Consider the following 26,211-nt stretch of genomic DNA (forward strand, 5'->3'; position numbering starts at 1 on the left):
ATCATAACGAGTCACATTTGTGACCTGCAGGCCTTTGATTCTTCCGTCCAGGACGATCCATTCGCCTGGGACCCCTTTGGTGTTAGTTATACTTTAGCTATTGAAAAATAGCAGATCTACAAGCTCATAGCGCGGCACCGAGTGCCGCGCTACGAGCTTGTAGGTCTGCTATTTTTGAAAGATTGTGAAAATGTGGCCCAAATCTTTTAATATATATTCAGAGCGATAGTTTTTAACTCAAATCTTTGATTCTGGGGGTTCCCTGGAACAACATGTTTACATCAGGATCTGAGGGAACTGATGTATCCTCAGATCCCCCGCCAGCCGGTCATAAAATCATCATCATCATCATTTTCTGGTCGGCTGCGTGTCCATGTGTTCCTGTGTCTTCAGGTGTGGCCGCCCTCCTCAAAGGCAGAGCCAGCCATGCACAATTCATGAGAGCACCATGCAGCGATTACGTTACAGTGGTATTGACAGAGAGAAGAGAATTCATCCATTTCACTGAAGGGATTGGCAGAGGACACATCAAGGCTTTAGACCTTTAGTGTGTGTGTGTGTGTGTGTGTGTGTGTGTGTGTGTGTGTGTGTGTGTGTGTGTGTGTGTGTGTGTGTGTGTGTGTGTGTGTGTGTGCGCGCCACCGGCCAACACCTTTTTTGAGGGGCGCTAGCCCTTCCTATATACAGGTTTAATGTTTGTCTTGTCTAGACAAACATTAAAAACGCCATTAACAATGAACAGAGTTTCATGTTTGTTTTGTCTTGCAAATCGGTATGTGATGTTATGTTACGATATCGCGATGATGTAAGATGATGAGGGTTGGTAAAGTGCCGCTCACTTCACACAGGTGTGATTTTTGTCCTTCCCCATATAGGGCCGGCGTTCCTTCCAATCACCCTAGGTTACTATTATATCACACACACACACACACACACACACACACACACACACACACACACACACACACACACACACACACACACACACACACACACACACACACACACACACACACACACACACACACACACACACACACACACACACACACACACACACACACACACACACACACACACAAGCCTCTCTGCTGTCACCGGAGAGCAGCGGTTTTAGGTTCGGTGCGTTGTTTGTTCCGTCGTTCCTGTGCGGGTGCCCGCTCGTATCGAGTCTCTCTCCCTCCCTCCCTCCCGACCGGACCCACACCTCCCACACCTCCCGACGACGACGAGACGGAATCCAGTGAGGTGTCAATATACCTCTCCGGGTCTTTTTGGCATGGCCAGGGCCACATGACACAGCTTCGGACAGGCTATGATACCTGCCCCGCCCTGCCCAGGGTTAGCTTCCACGCTGACGCTCGTCATATCACATCATGAGTAGTAGTACACACACAAGCAAATATCACCTGGTGTCCGGTAGAAACCTCTTATCTTCATATTTAAAATGAACGCCCTACTTGATCATAATACTACACTAACAGTGTCAGACAAAAGCATCAAAAGTAGCAGATCTGGCCTGGGCCGTGGCTCAGCGGTCCAGGCACCTTGGCCGGTGGTCCAAGTCTGGCAGTGTGCCGCGGGTTCGACCCCCGATCCCGACGGCCTTTGCTGCATGTCACCCCCCCCCCCCCCCATCTCTCTCCCCATTTCCTGTCAGCCTACTGTCTGTCCCTCTATAAAGAAATATAAAATAAAGGCGAAAGCCACAAAAAAACATTAAAAAAAAAGTAGCAGATCTGCATTAAACTGATGTCCCTACATACAATGTTCAACATGTGGTGCGTCCTGAGAGCCAAGGGGTTATAGGGCGCATACCGAAAGGGTGCAAAATCAGCGAGTCCCAGGTAGACGGGGGAGCATTATATGCCACATGGTCATCGGTTTAATGCGAGTGTATGTGGGGAGCATTATACCACACAATGTGAGTGCACTCTGAAGTGGCGGGACGTCCCACTTGCTCCCTCTGACATCCCAACCATGCAGCGGTACATATATTTATATAGGCTGGGCACGACTATAGCGTTTCACTCCATCACGTTTCTCCGTCGAGACCTATAAGTGGGTGATCTTTGAGGGAGCACTTCACTTTTCCTAGTGGCCATGAAGAAGAACTCGATCCACGGCGGTGTGTGTGTGTGTGTGTGTGTGTGTGTGTGTGTGTGTGTGTGTGTGTGTGTGTGTGTGCGCGCGCGCGCAAACTTTTTTCTGGGGTTGTATTATTTTTAGTGACTATGAGGTCACGGCGGCAGGGGAACGCGGGCTGGCCTTTTTCAAACACATGCCATGTTAAGCGATACCGAGGACCACGGGGGGCTGTGGGTTTGGGGGGAGACGGGACGGACGTGTCATTCCATTCTAAATCCAAAGCTCTATATTTGTGACAATGCCATAGTGCCGGCCGCCCCCGAGCACACGTGGGGGAAGCTGGGAAGCTTTGAAGTGGCCATGCCACACTCCCTGCCCCATCCCTGACACATTGTGAGCTTGTAGATTGGCCATTTTCAGCATGCAAACAAGTAAAAGAAATTGTCATGACAACGCCATCAAGGCCCACCAAAATCCTTTTTGGTCGACTAAAATCGTATGATATTGACGGCCAAGCTACACCAGGCTTTTCTCGCACAAAACGCGCGCGTTTACCCTAAACGCGTGCGTTGAATTTAGGTCCAGTCCTATTTAAAAAAACGCTCGCGCGAACCGCGCGTTTAGGGTAAACGCGCGAGAAAAGCCTGGTGTAGCTTGGCCGTCAGTCAACTAAAACTAGACTAATACTAAAACTCTTCAGATGACTAAAATATGACCAAATATGATCAACATTTGCCATCAAAATCAACACGGCTTCTCCCTGGCACAAGACATTTTCAAATGGCGTGTCCGCGAGCCATAGATACACACATCAACATGGGTGTCCTCGACACACAAATACGCTTGAGAACCACCACGCGCACTGCTATATATTCCATCTGTGCGAATGCATGGCATCAGACGATGTTATGGCATTTTCATAATTACACCAATCAAAATGACACGCGGGTGCCACCGCCCTAATGCCAAGCGCACCGGCGTTCCAGACCCAGCTAAAAGGGTACCCGATGAGAGCCTGGCACGGCGCACGCATGGGGGAATGGGCTGCTAGCTGCCGACCGGGTGGTAGAACCCATTTAGGCCCGACGTCGAAATAAAAATCACACCCGTGTGAACTGAGTGGTGCAAGGTCTTATATAGCCTGATCAGCTGTGGTCTGACGTAATGTCAGTGACCACAGTAACCATGCTCATTTTTCTGGGGACACATACACACGCACACGGGTACTAACAAAGCCAGTTGTTGGAGTGGTTTGCACCACTCAAAAAAAAGTCTTCTGAAAGAATATATATTCAAAGATTTGTGCCTCATTTTCACGATATTTCAAAAATAGCAGACCTACAAGCTCGTAGCGCGCCACACGGTGGCGTGCTATGAGCTTGTAGATCTGCTATTTTTCAATCGCTATAAAGTATAACATAATACTTAGTTAAAACACCAAAAGGGGTTCCCGTTCAGAGTGGTATAATATGACCTGAGAGTTATAGCAGTCTCGTCGATATTCTGTTCTGGATTCATAAATAGACCAGAGTGTCTATATGACTATGTCATGGGAGAATGTACAGTATAGGTTGATGTACAGTACATTCCAAATTAATAGTATCTGTGTATCAGATATAAGAAAAAAATAAGGCTTAATTTTAGTTTGCTATATCCATTTGAGAGAAGAAGGGCTTACCTTTTGTATATTTGGCTATATCCATGATCAGATAATGAAATGTGTTCTTAAAAAAACAAAGAAAAAACTATATATATATATATATATATATATATATATATATATATATATATATATATATACACACATCGCTCATATATATATATATGAGCGATCTAATTTGTATATAACTTCAAGGCAGCCATGATTTTGTCAGTGTCACATTTCCAAAGTAACCAAAGTCTTATAACCTTAGCGTGGGAAAACCTATAAAGGGGAAATAATGAGTGTTATACGTATAGTCGTATACGATTTGCAAAAAAAGGTTAAGGAGGGCTTTTGTGTCACGTTATTATTTCAGCTCTCTCTGTCCAAACTTGTGGAAATGGACGGCTAATTTCCTCCCCTTCCTCATTTGGCAAACACAATGGCATTGGCACAGTTCCAGTGGGTACAATATAGCTTCTGTCAGTGGCGACATGTGTGGGAAAGGGGGCAAGGTTAACGTGGCAAATCATTGACAATTTGCTAACCACTTTGAGCCCGTCCGTATTCTGGATGCTGCTGCTGTTGCGATGGGTTGTGAGCTTGTGAGATTTGGTGCTCTTCACGATTTCTTATTATAAATTATGAGCCATTATGAGGGGCAGTGGTTCAGGGGGTAGAGTGGCCGGTATACAGCAGCCGGATGGGTATACTGTGAGGTTCCCAGTTCGATCCCGGGCACCCCCAGAGTTAAGGTCCCTGCACACAGAGCAGGCGGACCCGTTGATTTATGATGAGGAAACCCCCGTGCAGTTTGGGTTTAACATTGAGCGCTCGGTTGCACTTCAGCATTTGCCAACAAAAATGTGGTGGTCAAATGCGGAAGTAGACCGTTCTTCCAGGTGCTTCAAAACGCCACTGAGCAACTTCCACTGAAATGAACAGCAGGGGGCGGGGCTGTCGCTCCGGTTCGGCCTCTATCCTTTCATTATTAGCCAGTGAGGCTTGTTTTTTTTTGTTTTTGTTTTGGGAATATTATTTTATTTTTTCCTATATTGCACTTATTTTAATTCTTTGACTTGTTTTGTCTAATTTTATCATGTTCGGAATAAAGTTTTTCCTTCAATAATTAATTAATTCATTACTCTATGGTGCACGCCCTGTGGCGAGTGTCTTATGGATACGTGTGCGTGACATGATGAAGGTGCTGTGATGTTATTTTAAATATATGAACATATATGCCATATGGCAAGTATACGCAGAATATATGCCATATTCAGGTTCATATGTGCATATCTGTGGATAAATACAGTATGTGGAAATATTTGTCTCTAGCCTATGCGACTTATGCAGGCGGCCAATTTCACATATGTTGCACATATAAAACAATATATGTTCATATATAGGGTAGGGGTGTCAGCTAGGTCGGGAGGTAACAGGGGCCAAGAAGGTGCACTGGCATAGTGGGATACGTTTCCCTCCACTGGCATGAAGTCTGATGAACAACCAGGAAGGAAGTGATTTACCTGATTGACTCTAATCTCTCCTCACCTGTTGCAACCATCAGAGCAGCTGTGCCAATAAGCAAAGGCCTGCATGTGTGCCAGCTCTGTGCTCTGAGCGCCAGGCAGGTAGAAGAATATACTGACAATTCAAGGTTTTACATAAGCTAGCGGCCAAAACGGAGGTCTCTGTCCTATCAAATATTTACGCTCAGCACCCCGAACCGAGATTAATCAAAAGACGGAACATATAGTAGGCTACCATAGCAACAGAGCGCACCGCTCTACAGGGCTGGGAGCGTCTATTGGGCAACATTCAATGTCATCCAAAGTGGTCCCGCTCCATTTTAATGGATGGGATGAAAAATCTCTTGATCTAAATCAATGCTTCCAATTCTAACCATTCATTTTGTGATTGCCCATCGCAGTACCGTCGCTTGTCGCGTTAGAAGTAATCAAACCTCCCGTTGTTGTCGATCCCCTCGGGGGTGTTTTGGCTACATCTAGCTACTTCTAGCTACTTCCAAGATGGCGCGGAGCAACCTTGAAATAGGCTCTTAAGCTGCAAATCGCTGGGCGCCCTGATTTAATGGTTCCAAATACCCCCGGGCGGTTGTTAATATCAAATGAAATAAAGTAATATGCTGTCAAGAAACATTTGATCTAATACCCAAAAATGCCTCTGCCTGCCTCATCCCAGTTTGCAACTCAGAATACTGTCTCTGTCGGGACGGGTGGCAATGTGATACTGTATGTCCAAAACTGTTACTTTTCAGGATTCAATTTCAAAAGTATCAACAGTAGCAGATCTACAAGCTCAAAACGTGTCGCTTCGCACCCCGTATCGAGCTATGTAGATCTGCTACTTGTAATGCCGCTGTATGGTGAAGTAGGGCATCAATTTATGGAATTTATGAGAAGAGCTTTAAAACAATATAAACCATGTACATAACAACATAAGCCTATTTTTTAGGGGGTTCTGATTGTTAGCAGCTCATTTCAGACACCACTGGACCGATCTGCGTGACACGTTGCACGTTCCAGTAGGCCCTCCACCCAAAATATCTTGGGCACGACATTTTCAAAAATAGCTGTAGAACGGCTATTTTTTGCCGTACGTGCGACACTGTCATATGACAAAGCATATGGGCTTAAGTGGTTAAGATTCACTGTTGTGAACAGGGGGGATTTGACACATTGTCCTTAATTGTATGTCTGTAACCGAGGGTCCTTGACATGAACAAATTAGCCTGACAATCATACATGCAGATAATTAGCACATTTTTGTTTTGTCCTCGGGACAAAATTATGCGACACAAACAAACAATGACTAAGCCGCGGCTTGGCTGGCTGACTGCAGGCCAGGGATGTGCAGAGAGTGTTAGAGAGGCAGGGGCTGACATCCCGTAAGAGGGCACTTTTAGACAAAAATAGCGAAAATAGCAGATCTACAAGCTCACAATAGCTGATCTACAAGCTCGCACTGTGAGCTTGTAGATCTGCTATTTTCGGGGCGCAACACAGCACTCTTTAGCATCTCTTTAGATGCGGCGTACGACATTTGGCACTTTTGGCACTTTGGCACTTTCTAAACGAATTTGTTCAACTCAAAATACTGTGTTCAAGTTCAGGAGACTTCGGGGAAAAAAGCAATTCTCCTGAATGCTGCCTTCCGGCATGGCATGGAAAGGAGTGGCATTTGCATTTCTTTCACCACAGTAAATGCTGCATTCGTGGTCTGGAGAGGGGCAGTTGTTTTACAGACAGGTGACAGGGCAGGCAGGGGCTGAAGCCCCCTTTGATGTCTATGTGTGCAGGTCCCTGCTGCAGGCAGCACTGCAGCGAGCGGAAGGAAGCGTGGCTATATCGTCTCGACTGACCCAAAGCCCTGCAGAACGGATTAGCTGAAAACGATCCTCATTTCCACAAGGTATACGGTAACACGACACAGATTGTTATGTGGTGCCACTTATTGTGTGGTCCCTTCCTGCGCCATGAATCATTGAGCAGGAGACTGTAAGCCCATACGACGTGAAAGGACAGGTAGTTAGTTATCTCTGGGTGAGGGCTGGCTGGCTATCTGATGATGAGAGCCACTCAGCGCAAAACGCCATGCAGTGCTCAGATTGCTCATGACAGCGGTGTTGATTTTGTATTTGACTAAAACTGTGAAGAAATATTTGGCGACTACCTATTTTAACTGACGAAAACTTAACCGAAATGAAATAAAAACTAAGCTATGACGACTAAAACTATTTCTGAATATATTGACAATGTTGTCAACAAATATAAACACCACTAGGACTATAGTGGAGAAGAGATCCAGTAGAACTAAAAGACAAGTCATATCATGCATGGTTGCGACCAGCATGTAGAGCTGCAGCTCCGGTCAACACGGAATTACTTTCAATTTAAAATGATTGATCATTATATCGTTGTATTGTCCTCATTGGACAGAACTGTACAAATGCAACGTGCCAGAGAGAGAGGGAGAGAGGGAGAGAGAGAGAGAGAAAGAGAGAGAGACGAAGAGACAGACAGACAGACAGACAGACAGACAGACAGACAGACAGACAGACAGACAGACAGACAGACAGACAGACAGACAGACAGACAGACAGACAGACCGACCGACAGACCGACAGACAGAGCTTAAGAGTTCTTCAGATAGGTGCTGTAATGAGATGGGCTAGTTGAGGAAGGACTCTCCTCCTAAAGCTGTAACTGGACTGACCTAAGGGACTGTTTCATCATAATGCATCATGGTATGGTAAATGCGTCGACAATTCAGTCATCAATCAATCATCAATTCTTTCCCAGGTTTTTGTGGGGTATCTGAGAGAAGCTTGGGCAATGCCACTCGCAATTAAACTGCCACACGCAAAGAAAAGTCCCGTCAAGAATAAAAAACAATCAGGACATAGATAAATATCTCTCTCCCTCTGCACAGACCGTAAAAAGCCATAGCAACAACAATCCTTCCAAACCATAAAGTTGGAAATCCCACGTGTTTACGATACAAAGCCAGCCTTTAAGTACCTGAACAACATTTATCTCTTCATCTCATCAGCTGAAATTGCAATTGCGTACGGTAACCGTTAGCAACACAGTTTCTGTGTCAACAGCACTGCAGTAAAGTCAGGATAGGACAGCCCAGCTCTGTAAAAAGCAGCCATTGGCCAGCTCCACCTAAGTGAATGGATGGCTTGCTTCTATCAATAATGCATGTTTAGTTTATCTTTGGTGCTTTCTTAAGGTCATTTGTACGCGGGTGCCTGCCGAGAGGACAGCCCGATTACAGCTCGGACACTGGGAGACGTTTTAGTGAGTAACACCATTTTTTTAAATGCATTGTTTGGAGAATGATTATTAGGCTAGTGCCATTATTACATTGAGGTGAATGAACTATGCGCCACGGTATGATCTTACTCCACACAATTTATAGAAGAAAAAGCTCAGCTAATGTCTCACTTATTAGCTCACATTGAAATTCTTCTCAAGATACATGCATGTGCCATGTACTGTATGCCTGTAACTCATCATTATGATAATTTGGGCCTAACTTGTGTGTTCTGCACAAAGAGAGTTCAGTTGTTTTAACACTGTAACTGCATTCTTGAAAGAATCTACGTCTGTATTTCTTCTCTTCCTTGGATCGAAGCTATTTGGTATTATTGAAAAATTCCTTAGCACCAGTCTTGTTTTTGGCGACGCGTTGTGAGCTTGTAGATCTGCTATTTTCAGCATGCAACCAAGTGTACAATGACTTATACTGGATCTCTTGTCCACTAGTCCCTTCCTAACAGTTTAGTGTAGTTCTTCGTCAGTGAAAAAAAGGTAGTCGACGAACATTTTTCGTCTTAGTTTTAGTCGACAAAGACAACACTGTTGTGCACTAAAAAGTTGATGGACCTTGTGCTGCATTATTGTTTTACTTAAATGTGTTAATGACATGAACCAAACTGGATCAAGAAAGACTGCTGCTTTTGTTACAAACCAAATCCGCTAACAATAACCTTGGTAATACTGTAATTGAATGTATTAATTAGTGTATTAATATCTATTTAAGACCCTTTTATTTCATGTCGTAAGGGCGATTATAATCTATGCGATTAGATTAGATCCTGTCTTGTTTTTGAGGGGCTATATACAGGTTTAATGTTTGTTTTTCAATGTTTGTTTTAAAAACGCCATTGACAATGAAGGGAAAATGTACGTCATCTTGTCCCTAACACAAACATTAAATGCCATTAACAATAAAGTCACCGTTTGTTTGACATCACCATTACATAACCTAATCATAGCAACATGAGTTAGGGCCGATTCATACTCCTATTTTAGAGCCGAATAAAAGTCGGTTCGGCGCTGTAGAGCCTACAATGTGACGTCATTTGAGGTTCGGGGGAGCGGGTACCGTCCTAAAGTCGGCTCTTCGGTGCTACTGAAAATTTCTGACGAGCCGAAACAGCGGTAAAATAGGAGTATGAATCGGCCCTTAGACTTCAATATATTAGCGCCCCTCACTTCACACGGGTGTGATTATTTAGCACAATTGCACAAATGGAACCAAATTGACCTGTCTGCATCCATGGATGCATACAGGTCCATTTGGTTCCAAAAATCACACATATATTAGCGCCCCTCACTTCACACGGTGTGAACCAAATGGACCTGTCTGTATCCATGGATATACAGGTTCATTTATAAACACAATAGTGGTTTAATTGATTGCCTAATGATTGAAAAGTTTGAGAACCTCTGGTCTAAAAGCCCAAACCACACCAAAGGGTCGGTTCGGGACGTTTTTCTTTTTAAAGGTAAACCACACCAATGCAATTCTGGACGGGAACCCCTTTTGGTGTTTTAAGGATTATGTTGTACTTTAGCTATTGAAAAATAGCAGATCGAGCTTGTAGATCTGCTATTTTTGAAAAATCATGATAACGTGGTGCAAATCTTTCAATATATTCTTTCAAAGCAAACGTTTTCAACTCAAATCTTTGCTTCTGGGGGGTCCCTGGAACACCATTTTTTCAGATGGGGTCCGTGGCCAAATACAGATAATTCGGGGGGTCCTTGACATGAAAAGGTTGAGCACCACTGACATAAACATAGGTTTTTCAGAAAACTGTTAGGATTTAGAAGCCATTTTTTTAAGAATCGGCCTCGGATCTAAATGGGTTTAATAAAGCATAAATGACTTTAACAAATCACTCCCGTGTGAAGTGAGGGGCACTCTTATCATTATACATCATCATACATCATCTCATGAACAACTGCATTTATGTGATTGGTTAGCCAATTTGCTCGTCTACATATGACGTACATTTTCCCTTCATTGTCAATGGCATTTAATGTTTGTGTTGCCACAAATGTATGTCATATTTGAGGCACATATATGACCTGTCAATGGGAAATATGAGACGTGTGGGTACAAAAGCTGTATATAGAAATATATATATATAAATCACACCCGTGTGAACTGAGTGGTGTAATATAGCATGATCAGCTGTGGTCTGACGTAATGTCTGACGTAATGAAATCACACCCGGATGTGATTTCACAACTGGCTTTTTTTGTGCAGAAAAAATGAGCATGGTTGCTACAGTCATCCAGTTCACCCGGGTGTGATTTAATTACGTCAGAAATTATTTTGAACATAGCAACCATGCTAATTTTTTTCTGCACACAAAAGCCAGTTGTAGGAGTGGTTTACACCACTCAAAAAATACAGCACAACTGGAAATAATCTTCTGTTTATAATAATCTTTCCGCTTTAGAGCGTCAGGTCTAAAGGCTGAGTGGAGTCTATAACAACATGGAGCTGATGGGGTCCACCCTGACGGCCACCTACGCCCGTCCTAGAACCAGCCACTTCCTGCCCGCCATCTCCACCATGGCCTCCAGCTACCGCGGCACCCAGCCTCCACTGGGGGGCGCCGGGGTGAACCCCGGACCCAGTGCCAACCAGTGGAGGACCAACGGCTACTTCAGGTCCAACAGCGCCATTCCGTCCCTCGCCTCGGCGCCACGGTTAGAGAATAGTTTGGGATTTTTCATTATTAGTTCGTTTAAATTAGTTTTTAGATTTGCTGGTATTTATTAGTTTTTTATTTATTTTATTTTATAACTCTTAGTTTTAGCTTTATTCATACTTTGGGTTATTTGCCAGGGAAAGGTCAGAGTGAGTAAGTAGGCCTATTGTGTAATAAAAATCACACCCGTGTGAAGTGAGAGGCGCTAATGTCTATCTCATGTTGTTTAGGTGATGTAATGGTGATCTAAAACAAACGGTGCCAACACAAACATTAAACGCCATTAACAATAAAGAGACAATATGACGTAAATCATTTACTTCATAAATGATATATATATATATATATATATATATATATATATTCAGTTACTGTTGGTAGTGAGAAAAACTAAGGGCATTTTGCCTATAATTTCAGTTTGTTTTAGTTAGTTTTGTAAACAAACAATACCATTTCAGTTTGTTATAAGATAGTTGTAGTTAAATTATAATAACCTTGCTCTGCTGCGCCCATGCAGGGAAAACCTGGAGATGTCCCGCGCCAAGACCATGGCGTTCTACCCGTCCAACCGGACCACGCTGAACACCCGCTACACGCCGGACGACTGGTTCAAGTCCAACAACAGCAACTACCGCGAGTCCGAGTCGTCGCGGAACAGCGCTGAGCGCCTGAGGAGGGACACCATCAGGCCAGTGTTCAAACCCTTTCTGGGCGGGAACCCCTTTTGGTGTTTTAAGCCTTATGTCATACTTCAACTATTGAAAAATAGCAGACCTACAAGCTCGTAGCGCGGCACCGAGTGCCGCGCTACGAGCTTGTAGGTCTGCTATTTTTTTTTAATCGTGAAAATGTGGCGCAAATCTTTGAATATAATGCTTTCACGGCGGACATTTTTAACTTGTATCTTTGCTTGTGGAGGGTCCCTGGAACACATATTTTCAGATAGGGGTCCGCGGCCAAATACAGATAATTCTCGGGGTCCTTGACATGATTGAGCACCATTGACATAGAAACAGAGGTTTTTCTGAAAACTGTTAGGATTTAGAAGACATTTTGTAGAGTCGTCCTCAGGTCTAAAATGTGTTAATATTCGTAGACTACCTTTTCTCCACTGAGGAAAACGGAATAAAAATGAAATAAAGAACTAGCCCAAAATAGTGTCGCAGTGCGACGCGTTGTGAGATTGTAGATTGGCTATTTTCCGCATGCAAACAACTCTAAAATCAGTCATTGCGACGCCATCAAGGGCCCGCCAAGAAACATTTCAGTCGACTAAATCAACTGTAGATTTAGTCAACTCAAATCTTGAATGAATATTCAATAGACCAAAACTAACCCTATAACCCTAACACAGTTAAGTTGACTGTTGAATGTGACTAAAACTAAATGAAAATGTATTTTTCATTTCAAACCAACCCACCGTCATTATGCAGGCTCATGCAGGACAAGGACCAGCTGACCCGCCGTAGCCAGGAGAACACCAGCAGGAACATCGGCGAGCGGCTCACCGACATCACCTTCTGGAGGTCCGAGCTCCACCACGAGATCGACAACATGGTGACGGAGATAGCGGCCCTCTCCGAGGTCAAGAGGAGGCTGGAGAGAGCCCTGGCCGAGACAGAGGGACCCCTGCAGGTAGAGAGAGAGAGAGAGAGAGAGAGAGAGAGAGAGCTTTTCACTGGGGGTCTGGGTTGGAGTGAAATGTGAACAAATGTCAACCAAGCAGGGAATGACCAGGGACGTGCACACATAGACATCAAAGGGGGCTTCAGCCCCTGCCCTTTTACCAGTCAGTAAAAAAACAACTGCCCTTTCCAGACCACGAATGCAGCATTTACTATGGTGAAAGAAATGCAAATGCCACTCCTTTCCTTTCCATGCCATATACCGGAAGGCAGCATTCAGGAGAATTGCATTTTTTCCCCGAAGTCTCCTGAACTTGAACGCTGCAGCATTTTGCATTGGAGGACAAATTTGTTTCTAAATCCTTGTCATACAGCTCATCTACACTAACTAAAGAGCGCTGGGTTGCGCCCCGAAAATAGCGGATCTACAAGGTCTCAACGTGTCGCAGGCTCGCAGCGCGACGCGTTTGTGAGCTTGTAGATCCGCTATTTTTGTCCAAAAGTGCCCTCTTACGGGATTTCAGCCCCTGCCTCTCTAACACTCTCTGCACGTCCCTGGGAATGACAATGACACATTAAAAGGCGTAGGTTATACAGACGTGTCAGCAAACATCATTATGCTATCTAGTGACACCATGGGGATTAATTCCTGCTGTCAGTATTATTCGGTCGATTAATAATTCAGAGAGCATGGAGGAAACTGTCACTTAATCGGTTCAATGAGCCACTATAGCAATAACGTGCAATCAACAGAACAGAACCACAACAACACATTAAATAAAAGGAATTCGTTAAAGAATTTAGTATGTCGCCCCCTGTCGGGTGGAAACCTTGTATGCCCAAAACTGTTGCATTTCAGGAGTCAAATTCAGAAGTGTAAAAAAAAAATCACACCCGTGTGAACTGAGTGGTGCAAATCCCCGCCCCCCCCCCCCCCCTCCCCTCTCTCTCTTTCTCTCATTAGCAGGCAACAGTGCAGCACTATCTCTCTCTCTCTGTTTATGGCACAACAGCGCCACTTTTGGTACTGGTGCTCATAGTCACACACAAACACGGTTGAAGTCACACACAAACACGGTTGAACACGGACATTGCTGTTCCTTGGAGTGGTTGCACCACTCAAAAACCCACAGATATGCAAGCTCGAAACGTGTCACCCTTTGTCAAGTCCCGCCCGTGGTTGTGCCCCTCTTCACACGCATTGGTTGCCGTTTCGTGTTTGAACAAAAGTCTCCTCTCTCCATCCACTACCATTGAAATAACGTGTTTTTCCAGTTGCTTCATATTGATATTCTGTGGAATTCAATTGTTATTTTAAACGTGGTGTCAGTAAAAAGGAACATCACAGGTGCAGCACGGTGACTGGGCATATCATGTTTGTGTTTAGTTTCTTGCAAAAATGATGATTTAGCAAATTCAACATAAACAAGGCAGAAAGAGAGTGCAGGAACAAGGCAGAAAGAGGCTGCTCGTTAGTCAGTCAGGGACCAATCAGAAGGCTGACAAAGGGTGAGTTGAGAATGGAGATAAGAGCTTTCTGGCCGACAGCAACGATATTCAGGTTCTCTTTCCATCCAGACTATTGATTTCACTGAGACATTATGTGAAACTAAATCTTATGCACACCCGATCGGCTACAGAGAAGGATGCGTAGGCAGGGATAAACATATTAAAAAAAATGCACAAAATGTACACAATAATAACCCACACTTGCAATATGAACGCTTAGTTATTGTTTAACTAATAGCTAATAGCGAAGACATTCTGTGAAGCGAGGTCCACCATCTCTGGTACTGATCAAATTGCCTGGTGTGATGCTGACCTACATGGTACATTATTGAACACTATTGCCGACACTAAACGATCCTTGTCAGCTCTTAGAAGACGAAGTGGGGCCTTCATTCACCCATCATCTTGATGAGGTGACGTCATGCCCTACTAAGGTTGCCACACTGGCCTTCCACAGAACGCACCAGCATTGTAGTCCAGAACTGTCCCCAGGGAGATGCTGCGTGCATGGGGACATATACTGTATTATGTTGTTGAGGAAGATGCATGATTGGACACAGAAAAGGCTAATTTTCCATGCTTGAAAAACGTGTTTTAGAGTGTTGGAGTCGGGGTGTGAAATCGGGGGTAATGGTGTCGTTATTACAAAATCTAAACTAAACTCTAGCAACTTAACTCTGGTAAGATCAGCACTAATGTTAAAGTATATGTGATTTATACTAAATGGTAAATGGTGCATTTATATAGCGCCTTTATCCAAGGCGCTTTACATAGATTGTGCATTACATTCACCCATTCACACACACATTCATACACCGATTGCGGCGGAAGCCATGCAAGGTACCAACCAGCACATCGGGAGGAATTTGGGGTCCAGTGTCTTGCCCAAGGACACTTCGACATGTAGACAGGAGGAGCAGGGATTCGAACCGCCGACCCATGGATCATTGGACGACCTGCTCTACCTCCTGAGCCACAGTCATAGACAACATGCACAGATACAGTACCAGTATGGCAATGCATAAGACCAAGATCCTGTAAAATGTGAATTGAAACATAGTGCAGCTGTTTTGGAGTTACACTTCAACTATGACTTCAAGTTTATCGTCATGTTTACAGATACAACAACAGAGTGAATTCAATTGTTCTCCATGAAAAAGTTCCACAAATTGCAATTCAAATGATAAATCATAAGATAAGGGAAAATGTCAAATGACAAAATAACTATATTAAACATACGGTGTGTACTTTGTGAAGTTGCCCGAACGGCCAAGGCTCCAAGAACAGTCAGAGATGTCGTTTAAGGGTTTTTATTTTCCCCAAACTCCTCCAGACAGTTTTCTTCAGTGCAAAAGACGACAATTCCAATAGCAAAAATAAATACTGGCCAAAATGAAATAAACACTAATGAACAAAACACTAATGAACAAAACCCAACTGGATAAGAGCTCTCTTCAGGCTGTACCTTGATCACACAAGGCCCTGTAGCTCTCCCTCAGGGATGTTACCTGTGTCATCATTGCCCACATCTCACTAGCTAGCCTGCAGCCTCCTTTAAATAGGAGTGGATCCTACCACAGGACACAGACTCAATTAGCATATTTCTTCTCAAATACTACACTAATAAATACTGCCATAAATAAAGCCCTTGCATAAAAGTAACCTAAACATTCTCAATAATGCGCTACAATTAACCAAGTATAAATCAGCATGAAAACTCAATGACAATTACTCAAAGCATAAGAAGAAACACCCCTCTCCTGCATAGCACCTGGCCCCTTCCTAATCAAGGGAAATGCCACCAGCAGTGCAGGAGAGACAATTGGCAAACAATCAGTGATCATTTAAATTCAGTCCTTGCATGTTAAAGAAAGCAGTTTCATGTGTATTTGTTATGTCACGGGTTGCCCCGTGACATACTTAGAAATAATTTCTTGCTGCACATAAGAGACATCACTTAGTAGGAGACATCAAGTATGTATTGAATGTGCAGGGGAAGCAGTAATCACAGTCATACTGTATATTGTATTTACAATCATATGCACATAGTGACAGTGCCAATGGGACGGCCTGTGTCATCATAGACCCCCATGGGGACAGGGCTCAGCACCTGGTCAGTGCCTGGTCAGTGCTTGTCCGAGGCTTTTCAGCAGTTCCTTCAGACATGTGTCTATTTTATTGGCCTATTAACTCCAAGAAAAGAGCCAGGCAAAATGTGTTCACACAAGAGGTCACGGGGTCAGCGGTCAGTGGCCCCCCAGAGACCCTGGAAAGCACTGCCTATAGCCTACTGGTGGTCTCTCTCTCTCTCTCTCTCTCTCTCTCTCTCTAGAGAGGGTAGAGTCAGCTGGATGTGTTTAGCAGATCTGGTGACATGGACGACGCTGCGGTCCAGGATCAGGTGGCGAGAGGCGTTCTCAGGGATATCAAAAGTTAAACTGAAACTGGAGAATACAAGTGAAGATTCACGCCAACTAGGGCAAGCATGAGCAACAGTTCAACCCAACTAGAGCAAGCATGAGCAACAGTTCAAACCCAACTAGAGCAAGCATGAACAACAGTTCAAACCCAACTAGGGCAAGCATGAGCAACAGTTCAACCCCAACTAGAGCAAGCATGAGCAACAGTTCAACCCCAACTAGGGCAAGCATGAGTAACAGTTCAACCCCAACTAGGGCAAGCATGAGTAACAGTTCAAACCCAACTAGAGCAAGCATGAACAACAGTTCAACCCCAACTAGGGCAAGCATGAACAACAGTTCAACCCCAACTAGGGCAAGCATGAACAACAGTTCAACCCCAACTAGGGCAAGCATGAACAACAGTTCAACCCCAACTAGGGCAAGCATGAACAACAGTTCAACCCCAACTAGGGCAAGCATGAACAACAGTTCAACCCCAACTAGGGCAAGCATGAACAACAGTTCAACCCCAACTAGGGCAAGCATGAACAACAGTTCAACCCCAACTAGGGCAAGCATGAACAACAGTTCAAACCCAACTAGGGCAAGCATGAACAACAGTTCAACCCCAACTAGGGCAAGCATGAACAACAGTTCAACCCGCTCTGAAGCCCATATAGAAGTGACCTGGTCCTCTAATGGGCAGCAGGCGGCGACTCCACTGGTTGAAGTCCGAATTTGTAGACCAGTGGTTTTCAACCTTTTTTTATATTAAGGTCCATTATTTATTCACTGTTTGAGCCACAGACCACCATTTGATGAGATTTAGCCTCTCAGACCCAATACTATAGAATATGTTATCTTTAGATAGGATGTTGTCCACAAGTCCATGCTGTTGATGTGGTACCATAGGAGAGACAACAGACACATGTTGATCAAAATAAATGAAGTAGTGCAGATGTTTAACAATAATCTAACTATTGAGAGAGTGTACACCTGTAACACCCTCAAAGGACCACTAGTGGTCCCCGGACCACTGGTTGAAAACCACTGGGTATAGAGGGCACGGTGGCACAGTCGGTAGTGCTGTCGCCTCACAGCTAGAAGGTCCTGGGTTCGATTCCCGCGCGGGACGCTGTGGACGCTGACGGCGTGTCCTCTCCTCCGCGTCATCAGTGCCCATACCCGAGGCGGGGTTGGCGAAAGGGCCTTTCTGTGTGGAAAACCACTGGTATAGACGTCTTGATGAGGAAAATTACCCTGCGACTTCTGACTTGATTCATAGGTGTAGTAATGTGTATCCACCCTCTGGTGCAAATAATTCCGACTACTTCTGGCTGTGTGGTTCACAAGTACCATACTGGTGTGGTACAGCATGGTACACAGAAAGTTAGCCACTACTGGCTAATATCCATGATGGTGATAGTCAAAATCTAAGATGGTGGCGGTCAAAAAAATGCCAAACTCAAAGTTTCAAAACAGCACAGCCACTTGGCCACTAGGTGGCCCAGGAGTGTCTTATTGACACCATGTATTTGTCAACAGGTGGCCCAGGAGTGTCTCTACCACAGAGAGAAGAGGATGTCCATCGACCTGGTGCATGACGGCGTGGAGAAAGACCTCATCAGGGTAATGACGAAGCATCAGTACCGAAGCATCAATGCAATAATCAATGAAATAAACGTATTTATTAAACCCATAACTTCATAACTCAGAGTTGGACAATAACTCCGGGTGTACAAATGAAACAAAATGGACCTGTGCAGGTCCATTTGGTTCCATTTGTACACTCTCGGAGTTACAAACTACCATCAGAACCACTATAGAGCGTCGCAGTCCCGCCCCCTACCAGGGCCCAGGAAATTATTCTCCGTTAATCTTCCTCATAGACATTTCAGAAAGTATTTATTTAAAGACGTTTACGCAGCGGACAAAGCCAACTCGAGTCGTGACAAATCATGACAACAAACAACATTTTTTGGGCCGAACAAATAATTAGAAAGAAAAAAAAAGGTTACAACACTTTTTTTGTTGTTTTTCTTCTTTGTAATTATTTGTTTGGTCCAAAATATTGTTTGTGTTGTCATGAGTTGTCACGACTCGAGTTGGCTTTGTCCGCGGCGTAACCGTCTTTAAATAAATACTTTTTGAAATGTCTATGGGAAAAATGCATTGGGATTCATTTCCTGGGCCATGGTAGGGGGCGGGACTGCGACGCTCTATTGTAATGTACGTTAGGTGCAGTTCACCTTTGGCTAACACTGGATGCCCTGTTTCCCTCCTCGCTGTGCTGTGCTGGAGGTAGGAAGTGGAAGTCATCAAGTCCTGCCAGGAGAGGATGAAACGACATCTAGACAGAGCTGTTGCTCAGCTGGCGTGAGTGTATACAGTACACATCTACAGTATTATTGTTTTAACTCTGTAAATATGGGACTCAAGAGTCTACAATGAAAACACTATTCAATATACCATAAGTACCTTTTAATCTCCCCCCCCCCCCCCCCCCCCCCATTCCATTCCAAAGTCTATAGTGGAGCGCAGTGGAGTCTTGCATTCATGGATATCTTTCAGTTTTTGTCACATTCCTGAGCTAATAATTTGATGACCGTGTCATTGGTCAACAGGAGACTCCGGAGACTCCGCCAGTCATCAAATTATCTGCTTAGGAACAGGTCAAGAAGAATTAAAGTAGGTCGGGAATGGCTTATTGTCGGTATATCAGCCCGTAACACGCGGGAGTCTATCCCTGTTACAATGCACAAGACCCCTGGGAGATGGACAAAAACAAACAAAACAAAAATAAATCAGACCTGTCTGAAGTGAGTGGTGCTGTACTGTACTGTACTGTACTGTACTGTACTGTACTGTACTGTACTGTACTGTACTGTACTGTACTGTACTGTACTGTACTGTACTGTACTGTACTAGCCCTCCTCCCTGGCCTGTGTGTGTCTGTGTGTTAGGCTGTGCAACAGTGACACTTGGTGGTGAACAAACGCTATTTTCGTGCTTGGACAGACAGACCCATGGGACACATGGGGCTAAATATGTATTTTTTTTAACAACGTTTTATGGTGATTTCTTTATTATTATTATTCACTATAGTCCTACTAGACCCCAGGAAATTACATCTGGCCACAAAAGATCACAGGATCTACTGAATGTGAAGGGGGCGGCGACAAACTGACATATTGAGTCCATGACACAGTATGGCATCCCCCTAGTAATCAGTTAACTACTGTGGCCAGATGTAATTTCCTGGGGGTCTAGTAGGAATAGTAAATAATAAAAAAGAAATCGCCATAAAATGTTCGAATGCCCCCACCCCCCTTTCAAAAATCGCTAATATGAAAGAAAGCAGCAAATAAATACAAATGTAACACGCATCTTTTACTTTCTCTAATAATAACCTAAAACATGAACCTTGGTTGAATAAAAAAAAACAAAGTTGTCCTGGCTTTAACGATGACTGTCGCGTGGGGTTACAACTCAGGTCAAACCGAGCGGCGCAGCATGAGCTGGAGCGAGACCTGAGTGACAAGGTGTCGGCTCACAGGATCGACAACCGCTGTCATCACCTGAGGAACTCTTCAGACGGCATCAGCTACTACAGAGGCATCGACAGACTGGACCCCTCGTAAGTCTGACCCTTAGAAGCACTTAAAACCCTATAGCTTTCCAAAGAGGCTATACCCTCTACAGCAGTGTTTCCCAAACTTTTTCATGTCAAGGACCCCCAAATTGACACTGATGAGCCCGCGGACCCCCATATTTAAAAAAAGGAACCCCCATAAGATACGTTTTTGACGGCTCTAGCAGTGATTCTCAACCCGTTTAATTTCAAGGACCCCCAGTTTGACATGAATTAGTCTACGGACCCCCATTGAATGTCATTTCTATCTCTGGGACCCCCGATTTATATTGTAAAATCAATGTTAATGTAACTGAGAGTGTACAAAAAGTAAGCCTGTGATGTTACAATACCGGTATACTGATTCTGATCTGTTGATCTTATACTCATCTGGAGTCTGGACTCCAGAGTTGGTTAATTTAAGGGGGGAAATCTAATAAGCCACTTTTGACCCAATTCTGGTCCTGGCAAATGTTCTAATACAGACGGATCAGTATCAATTGATATCATCTCTCTGTCTGTCTGCTTCAGACATGTGTCTATTTTATTGGCCTATTAACTCGAAGAAAAGAGCCAGACAAAATGTGTTCACGACAAGAGGTCACAGGGGTCAGCGGTCAGTGGCCCCCAGAGACCTTGGAAAGCACTGCCTATAGCCTACTGGCGGTCCTAAATGGGTTAAATTCTAGGAGATAAGAGGTTTCGGCCTGATAGCTTCTGTACCCTCTCTCTCTCTCTCTCTCTCTCTCTGTGTGTGCGTCAGGCTCTCTCTGCCAGACTCATGGTCCAAGTTCACGGACGACAACATCCTGCTGTCGCAGAGCGAGCGCGCGTCCTCCCACAAGCTGCGCGACGAGATCGAGGTCCTCCTGAACGCCACGTCCAACGAGCTGTGGAACCAGTTCAACAACGTCAACGTGTCCTTCACCCACCGCATATCGGAGACCGCCGACGCCAAGAACAGCCTGCAGACACACCTGGCCAAGGTGACTAGGTCCCGTTTAGCTTCACCCGGCCTCGTTCGTATATCGTTGGCCTTGTTGTTACTTTTGGTGGTCATTCAGCACTATAGGTGTTGTAGTACTCGAGTCATCGACTCGTCTCAAGTCCGGTCTCGAGTCCGGTGTGCGAGTATTTTGGCGGGCCTTGATGCCGTCGTAATGACAGTTTTTACACTTGCTGAAAATAGCTGATCTACAAGCTGCGGCGCGTAGTGAGCTTGTAGATCGGCTATTTTCAGCATGCAACAATTGTAAAATGTCTTATACTGGATCTCTTGTCCATTAGTCCCTTCTTAACATTTTAGTCTAGTTTTTATTTGTTGACGAAATTGTCAATGTATTTAGTCTTAGTCATCATAGCTTAGTTTTCATTTAGTTTTCGTCAGTGAAAAAAGGTATTTTTCGTCTTAGTTTTAGTCGACGGAATCAACACTGCTCTGCCAGCGGCTAAGTAGATTTTCTGTTTAATGGCAGATCATGTGAGTTTCAGGAATTGTTCCTCCTCGTTACTTCATACCCCCCCCCCCCCCCCCCCCCCCCCAACCACACACACACACCACACACACACTCCACCCCAAACATACCAGCGCTATAAGTAGCACCCTAATTGCGTTACAGGGCATGCACGCTACAGAGTAATCTAGTAAGAGAGTGGCGACACTAGCGTTGACTCCCATTGTAACAATGGAATGTGGAAGTGCTCATTCTATCTCAATCGGATAGTTCCAGCCATAGGAGCAATGTTTGGAACTATAGCCCATAGGCACCCGCTTTGCGGCGAGATCAAAGCGTGTCGCTACTCTCCTACTCTACACTCTGGCACGCTAACCCAGAAACACTGTTAAAGGACCACTTCACCACTTTTCATCCTATCTTCATATACTAGGTCCTCACTAATAATCATGATTAAAATGGCACCATTTTTTTCCTACTCAGTCTGTATCTCGGGCTGTGGGCCCGTCCACCAGTGACATCATCGATGCGGACTCCAAGCTAATAGAAACTGCAGGGTTTCTAGTCCTGAAAAGTCCTGCGAAAGTGGAAGCCATCGTTCTCACGATAATACAAATCTAAACATTTTTGTAAAAATAATATTGTTTAAAAAAAGATCTGCCTAACGATGATGTCACTGGTGGACGGGTTTCTGAACTGCCCACAGCCCTCCTATGTATATGAGACACAGACCGAGTAGAAACAAAATGGTGCCATTGTATCATGATTATTAGTGAGGACCTATTATATGAAGTTAGGTTGAAAAGTGGTGAAATGGTCCTTTAGATGTTGGGAGAGCTAGGACACTCCTGTCAAAAAATAAAGGGAGCCTAAAATAACTCCTTCATTGTTTGCTCCCTATCTGTCGTACACTGGATCCCATTGTTCAGAATCAGAAGACTTTATTGCCATGACATGTAAACATGTTAGGAATTTGGTTTGGTGGACAGCAAGAGTGCAGTTACAACATTAGGACAAGTGCAAAACAGGACAAGACAGTGCAAAGAACAGTGAATAAAATAAAGTGCAGAGAGTTCAAGTGATCAGGAGGGGTCCATATCATAGAGTATATAAAAGGATAGAGACTGAACTGGCGCAAAGCTCCGCCACCCCCAGCTATTCATGTCAGTGGAAGTTGCTCAGTGGCGTTTTGAAGCACCCGGAAGACTGCCGGAAGTACCATCTCAGAACGTCTACTTCCGCATTTGACCACCACATTTTGGTGGTCAAATGCGGAAGTGCAACCGAGTTAAAGCCCAGCTGCACGGGGTTTCCCGGTCATGAATCCACGGGTCCGCCTGTAGTCCCTCCTCCTACCACTAGGGCCCAGAGCTTCAACGTTGAATAGCCTCACTGGCCCCTTGGTCCATATGGGTCACGGCCCTCAGCTGTTGTTGGACAGACAGGCTTATCAGCAGTGACAGTATATGTTTGGATGTGAGAGATACACACCACCATCTTTAATAAACCTCCGTCAGTCACTGTGAGTGAGGAGTTGTAAGGAGGAGCGCTGCTCATTCTCTGTGATTACATTACAGCCAATGTGTTTGGGAAAGAGGAAGCCATTGTGTTGAGCCGCGGCTATCTAGAGTGGTATACGTGTTGTTGTGGGCCAAAAAGTGAGGCGGTAGCATTGGCATATTATATTATATTTGCAATGCCCTGCAGCAACCTTAAACCCATTTTGGGCGGGAACCCCTTTTGGTGTTAGCATTATGTTATGCTTTAGCTATATTGAAAAATAGCAGATCTACAAGCTCATAGCGCGCCACCGAGTGGCGTGCTACGAGCTTGTAGGTCTGCTATTTTTGAAAAATCGAAGAACGACTGACATAGAAACATAGCTTTTTCAGAAAACTGTCAGGATGTAGAAGGCATTTTTAGAATCTGATCTCAGGTCAAAATGGGTTTTAAGACCCCATATTCCCATAAGAGGTTTTTCATTCATGTAGAAAATAAGCGCCCCCAGAGAGTTAAGGACCTTTCAAACGTGAAGCGATTATAACGCGCCTATAGTTCATTCCCAGTGCGACAACGCAAGCGTATTTACGTGAGCGCGGTCCCGTGAATTTGTTGCGCGCGTGCTCGTTATACGTGCACACGCCCGCGACTCACCTAGACCTGGATTCTGTTTAGCTTTTTTTTTTTACGCTTGCGTTGTCGCGCCCCTCTTGAGCAGACCTAGAGGAGGCCTCTGCCCTTTTATACCCTGTCTGTAAAACAACTGCCCTCTCCAGACCACGAATGCAACATTTACTGATGGTGAAAGAAATGCAAAATGTCGTGCCTTTCCATGCCATGCCGGAAGCAGCATTCAGGAGAATTCCTTTTGTTGCGTTGAACAAATTAGTTTAGAAATCCAGGTCGCACAAACACCACATCTCGGCATACTATGGTCCGACGGAGCATTGGTTCAAAGGAGCATTGGTCCGAGGTGCGTTGGGGGTCGGGAGAGGGTTGGGGTTAGGTTTAGGTGTGCTGCCCCGTGGGAGGTTAGGGTTAGGGTGAGGGTTTGAGGTAGGTTGTCGTTCGGACCAATACTCCGTCGGACCAAACACATGAACCCATCTCCACTAGCTATAACGCGTTCTGTGTCGCGCCCCCGAAAATAGCTGATCTACAAGGTCGCAGCGCGGCGCGTTGTGAGCTTGTAGATCTGCTATTTGCTATTTTTTGTCTTAAAGTGCCCTCTCTTACGGGATGTCAGCCCCTGCCTCTCTAACACAGGGGTTCTCAACGTTTTTGGCCGGGGACCCCCGGAAATGCTTTGGCAATGTTTCGGGACCCCCCCCTCCCGACCCCCAATATAAATTGACTGCTACAATAACCTTAAACCATTTTGGGCGGGAACCCCTTTTGGTGTTTTAAGCATTGTTATAATTTAGCTATTTAAAAATAGCAGATCTACAAGCTCATAGCACGGCACCGAGTGGCGCGCTACGAGCTTGTAGGTCTGCTATTTTTGAAAAATCGTGAAAAAATAAATAAAAAATAAAACTTTTTTTTTTTTTTTTAAATAATTTGGGGACCCCCTAAAATAATTTGGCGACCCCCCGAGGGGTCGCGACCCACGGGTTGAGAACCCCTGCTCTAACACACTCTGCTGTATATATTTGGTCCTCTAGACCCTGCAGGAGATCTTCCAGACGGAGATGCTCATAGAGTCTCTGAGGAAGGCCCTGAGGGACAAAGAGTGTCCTCTGAAGGTCGCTCAGACCAGGCTGGAGGAGAGGACGCGCAGGCCCAACGTGGAGCTCTGCAGGGACAACCCACACCACAGGTACAGTATATACAGTGTTGTTTTTGGCATGCACATTTCTTATTTTAGTCGTATAGTCTTTGGAATAAAACGTTTAGTTTTAGTCAAATTTTAGTCACCACCTATAGTGGCCACCTAGTAGTCACCGCCTTCATCTAGTTTTAGTCGACTAAATGTCATACGATTTTAGTCGACTAAATCTGCAGTTAATTTAGTCGGCTAGAATGTATTTTGTCAGGCCTCGATGCCGTCGTAATGACTGATTTGACACTTGCTGAAAATAGCCGATCTACAAGCTTGTGAGCTTGTAGATCTGCTATTTTCAGCATGCAACGTGTAATATCACTTATACTGGATCTCTTGTCCACTAGTCCCTTCCTAACATTTTAGTGTATAGTTTTTATTTGTTGACGAAATTGTCAGTATATTTAGTCTTAGTTTTAGTCACCGTATAGCTTAGTTTTTATTTAGCTTCAATTTAGTTTATCAGTGAAAAAAAAAGGTAGTCGACGAACATTTTTCCGTCTTAGTTTTATAGTGTACGAAATCAACACTGTCTCTGTCCTCCCTATAATACTATAACGACTCCAGGCTGGTGGGGGAGGTGCGTGAGATCGAGGACACCATCCACCGGCTGCAGGACAGGCTGATGGAGGCCGAGAACGCCCTGCAGGTGCTGGTCAAGACCAAGATCACCCTGGAGCACGACCTGTCCGTCAAGGCCAACTCGCTCTTCCTGGACCAGGAGAAGTGCATGAGCATGAGGAAGAGCTTCCCCAGCACGCCGCGCCTGATTGGCTACACCTAAGAAGACCATGTGACCCCCCCCCCCCCCGGCACAATGCGCCTGGTGGGCTACAACCTAAAGACTAAAGCCCTATAACCACACCAAAGGGTCACCATGCAACTCCTTGGGTCCAAACGGTTGCAAGGAGTTAACGCTAAAACCGTCTTGACCCTTTGGTGTGGTTTGGGCCGTTGAATTCCATGCGTTGAATCACTAGGGTCAACGAGGACATATCACA

At 44.7% G+C, this 26,211-nt stretch overlaps 1 protein-coding gene and 1 long non-coding RNA gene across 2 annotated transcripts in view; one reads left to right on the plus strand and one right to left on the minus strand.

Moving 5' to 3' along the window:
• The window catches only part of LOC306915801, a 44,702-nt gene extending 31,934 nt beyond the window's left edge, over positions 1-12,768 (minus strand). Inside the window, exon 1 of the long non-coding RNA XR_013788883.1 lies at positions 12,688-12,768. This is a non-coding gene — a long non-coding RNA (uncharacterized lncRNA). The remainder of the gene's footprint in view (positions 1-12,687) is intronic.
• On the plus strand, positions 11,051-25,994 carry tekt3 (tektin 3; the record flags this gene model as incomplete). Its single annotated transcript, XM_079493412.1, has 9 exons — positions 11,051-11,265; positions 11,785-11,955; positions 12,701-12,902; positions 18,349-18,432; positions 19,109-19,179; positions 20,297-20,440; positions 21,198-21,420; positions 25,053-25,207; positions 25,778-25,994. 9 exons carry the CDS (start codon positions 11,051-11,053, stop codon positions 25,992-25,994), a joined length of 1,482 nt encoding a protein of 493 aa, XP_079349538.1.
• Between the last annotated feature and the right edge of the window lie 217 nt (positions 25,995-26,211).

The sequence above is a fragment of the Electrona antarctica genome (assembly GCF_951216825.1).
Source record: "Electrona antarctica genome assembly, chromosome: 22".
In the NCBI taxonomy this organism is placed as follows: Eukaryota; Metazoa; Chordata; class Actinopteri; order Myctophiformes; family Myctophidae; genus Electrona; species Electrona antarctica.